Source organism: Microtus ochrogaster, chromosome 4 (genome assembly GCF_000317375.1).
Source record: "Microtus ochrogaster isolate Prairie Vole_2 chromosome 4, MicOch1.0, whole genome shotgun sequence".
Lineage (NCBI taxonomy): Eukaryota > Metazoa > Chordata > Mammalia > Rodentia > Cricetidae > Microtus > Microtus ochrogaster.
In genome coordinates, this window is record NC_022011.1 from 4743019 (window position 1) to 4746115 (window position 3097).

At 52.2% G+C, this 3097-nt stretch overlaps 1 protein-coding gene across 2 annotated transcripts in view; it reads right to left on the reverse strand.

Moving 5' to 3' along the window:
• Pla2g15 (phospholipase A2 group XV) overlaps window positions 1-1147 on the reverse strand; it is a 19232-nt gene extending 18085 nt beyond the window's left edge. For both annotated transcript variants that reach the window (XM_005345426.3, XM_026778839.1), the window contains exon 1: window positions 941-1147. In XM_005345426.3, coding sequence (XP_005345483.1) covers window positions 941-1067 — 127 coding nt within the window. In that variant the 5' untranslated portion in view covers window positions 1068-1147. The remainder of the gene's footprint in view (window positions 1-940) is intronic.
• Window positions 1148-3097: the final 1950 nt, after the last annotated feature.

Consider the following 3097-nt stretch of genomic DNA (forward strand, 5'->3'; position numbering starts at 1 on the left):
AGATCCGCCTGCCTCTGCCTCCCGAGTGCTGGGATTAAAGGCGTGCGCCACCACCGCCCGGCAAGAAACCCTGTCTTGAAAAGATAAAACAAACAGTCCCAGGAGGAAAAGCACAGGAATGCACGCTCCAGCTGAATAAGTAAGTAACTTACGCTTCAGCAGGTCTCTGTTCGGTGGCTGGCCATGGAAACACTAGCTCAAGAGGAGAGCCAAGGCAAACAGAAGACTCCCAAAGATCTTATCCTGGCCTACTAACTCAAGGAAACGCTGTTGATTCTTGCTCAGCTGCCAGCCTAAGACCAAAGAGTGAATCCCCAGGCAGCGTCACTGGCCTCAACACAGCATGGAATAACCAGGTCTTAGGGGAGGGAGTAGGGCATGTTCTCTGACTCCCTAACACCTGTTCATGGCTATCATCCCAATCCTTTCCTCTGTCTTTCCTTGCCTTAGCCACCCTCTCTCCCTTAGTCCTCCCCAAAAGTCAATGTCACGAATTTCCCAAGTTGAAAGCGAAGGGAAATGATGCTGGTACTCAGCAAAGATAGAACTTGCTACTACCCATGCCGTGCAAAACACAGAAGGCCGATGCTTTCTAGGCAGACTCGGACCAATTCTGAGAAGCCCTCTGAGGTAGGGTCGAGCTGCCTCAGTCTTTACAGCTAAGAAATGGGGACATGGTGAGGCAAGGTTTGGAGTTGACGCAGGTAGGTGGAGTGGGAAATCGGACAGTACCCTTTCCCTTTGCTCTCATCTTTTAGAGGGTGGTTGACCACACCCATGTCCAGTATGGAGGAAGGTGGGTTAACTGACCCGACCCAGTTTAAGAGACCAAAACACTCTGGGTATGGTGCTTAAAGCACGGGGAAGTCGGGCCAACCGACCCTGGCTGTCCTGAATCCTGCAGTACCCACCCAACCATCAAACCGCACACCAGTCTCACCCAGAACCACCGGGGGGTGACGTTGGGCCGGGAGAGCCAGGTCTACCAATATCATTAGCAGAAGAAGGGGGACCAGGAGGCCACTCCGGAGCTGGGTCGCGCGACAAGTGAGGAGGTGGCGATCCATGGCGCGAGACTGGCAGCAGATCCAAGGGGCTGCTTTAGTGATTAGGGATCGTGCCTAGGCCGAGCGTCGCGCTTAACCCCACCGCTCCCAACCACCAGCCAATTAGGACCCGCCTCTTGCCAAGGCACTACCAATTGGAACTCTCCTCCACGAGCGTCCCTCCCACTCAAGCTCACCACGAGTCCTTGCCCACCCCTGGCCTCGCTGCTAGACTGTGCTGAGCGCCGAACGCATCGATCGGCAGACGGGCGCCGCCTGGCTCCCAGCTATCGTCCTGCCGTCAGACACCCCCACTTCACACGGTGTCTCCAACACTGCCCTTGGTACTCGAAGTCCACTCAGGTAGTCCTCATTCCCGATTCCTACCTCGAAGGTCCGAAAACCAATTGAGCCAAAAGAGCTCCATCATCTACTGTGACTGAGGAACCTCTCCTAAAGCGAGGAAAGAGGAAGTGAGTCCTAGGTAGTTCGTTCGTTCTTGAAACTCAGGTCACCAGCAGCTGACCAGGACCTTTGTACAGCCTTCTCCCTGGCATCCTCAGGGGTGTCTCGTTTCGGCCGCCCATCCCCGGAGAACTTCGACTGTCTGCCTTCTGGGTAGAAATACAGGTGCGACCCAAGGAATGGGTCCGGGAGAAGCTTAGACCAACAACCTGTTCCAAATGATCCGCCTTTTCCAAATGAAGGGTCTGTCACTCGATTCTAAGTGCGGCAGGTGGAGTAGAGTTGGAAGTGGTTTTAATCGGAAACTCTAAACCATCTATTTCTAAGTTCCCCCTGCTAAGATTTGGGCTCCGGAGCTTGCGTTGGTACGTCACCCCCTATCCATGCAAACCTGGGGACTCATAAAGGGTGCAAGATTTGAGCCAGGAGCTGGGTCCGGAGGCAGAGGCAGCCTGGGCTGAGGCTCAACACTGGTAATAAGCCAACTCTGTGGGGTAGAGTTAAGCAGGACATTTGAGAAATGAACCTCTACACACTTCCTTCTGAAGGCCAGTTGCACCCTTGGGACGCTGCTTAGTCCCAAGATTTCTGTCCCACCCTTCACCTCTTCCTTCCCTCTTCTTGGGAAACATCTGACCCGTGTTAAAGTTGTTAAAGTTAGTTTTTATAGCAAAATGGGAAGTTTTTTTAAAAGATCTGTTTCATTTTGTGCGTCTGGGTGTTTTTGCCCGCGTGTATGTTTTCTTTTTTCTTTTTTTTTGTTTTTTTTGGTTTTGCGAGACAGGGTTTCTCTGTGGCTTTGGAGCCTGTCCTGGATCTAGCTCTGTAGACCAGGCTGGTCTCGAACTCCCAGAGATCCGCCTGCCTCTGCCTCCCGAGTGCTGGGATTAAAGGCGTGCGCCACCATCGCCCGGCCTTGCCCACGTGTATGTATGTGCATTGTATGCGTGCCTGGAGCTTGAAGAAGAGTCTTACCAAATAGAGTTTGCCTGGAACCGAGTTACAGGTGGCTATGAGGCACCATATGGGTGCTGGAAATCAAGCCACAGTCCTACGCAAGAGCAACAAGTGCTCATAACTATTGAGCCAATACTCTTGCCCCAGAAAACAGGAAATTTTAAGGCCCACTAACCCCTACCTTAGGCCCCACTTCCCCCACTTCAATCTCTGGCACCAGCAGAGGATTGCTTCAGACTGATTTGGTGAAGGTCCAGTAGGAGATCATAGAGACATTAGGCCAAGGTTAGGGACACTGGAAAGTCCAGAGCCAAGAGTTGGAAGGGAGATACTGAAAGGCTTAATAGCCTTGGACATTGACTAGTACCAACATCTTGCCAAACTAGCTGTTCCGGCGCCTAGAAAAGTGTCACTGTTGTCAACTGAGGTTTAGGTGTCCCACCTCCACAAACCCTGAAAGCATTAAGAGTCAGGATTACTGGGGAAAGGATGGCAAAAGCTTGTTAGTAACAACCCTTACTCATATAAGAATCAGAAGATGAGCCTCCACCCCCTTTTAAAACAAAGGCTCGCCCAGCAATGGTGGCACATGCCTTTAATCCTAGCACTCGGGAGGCACAGGCAGGCCA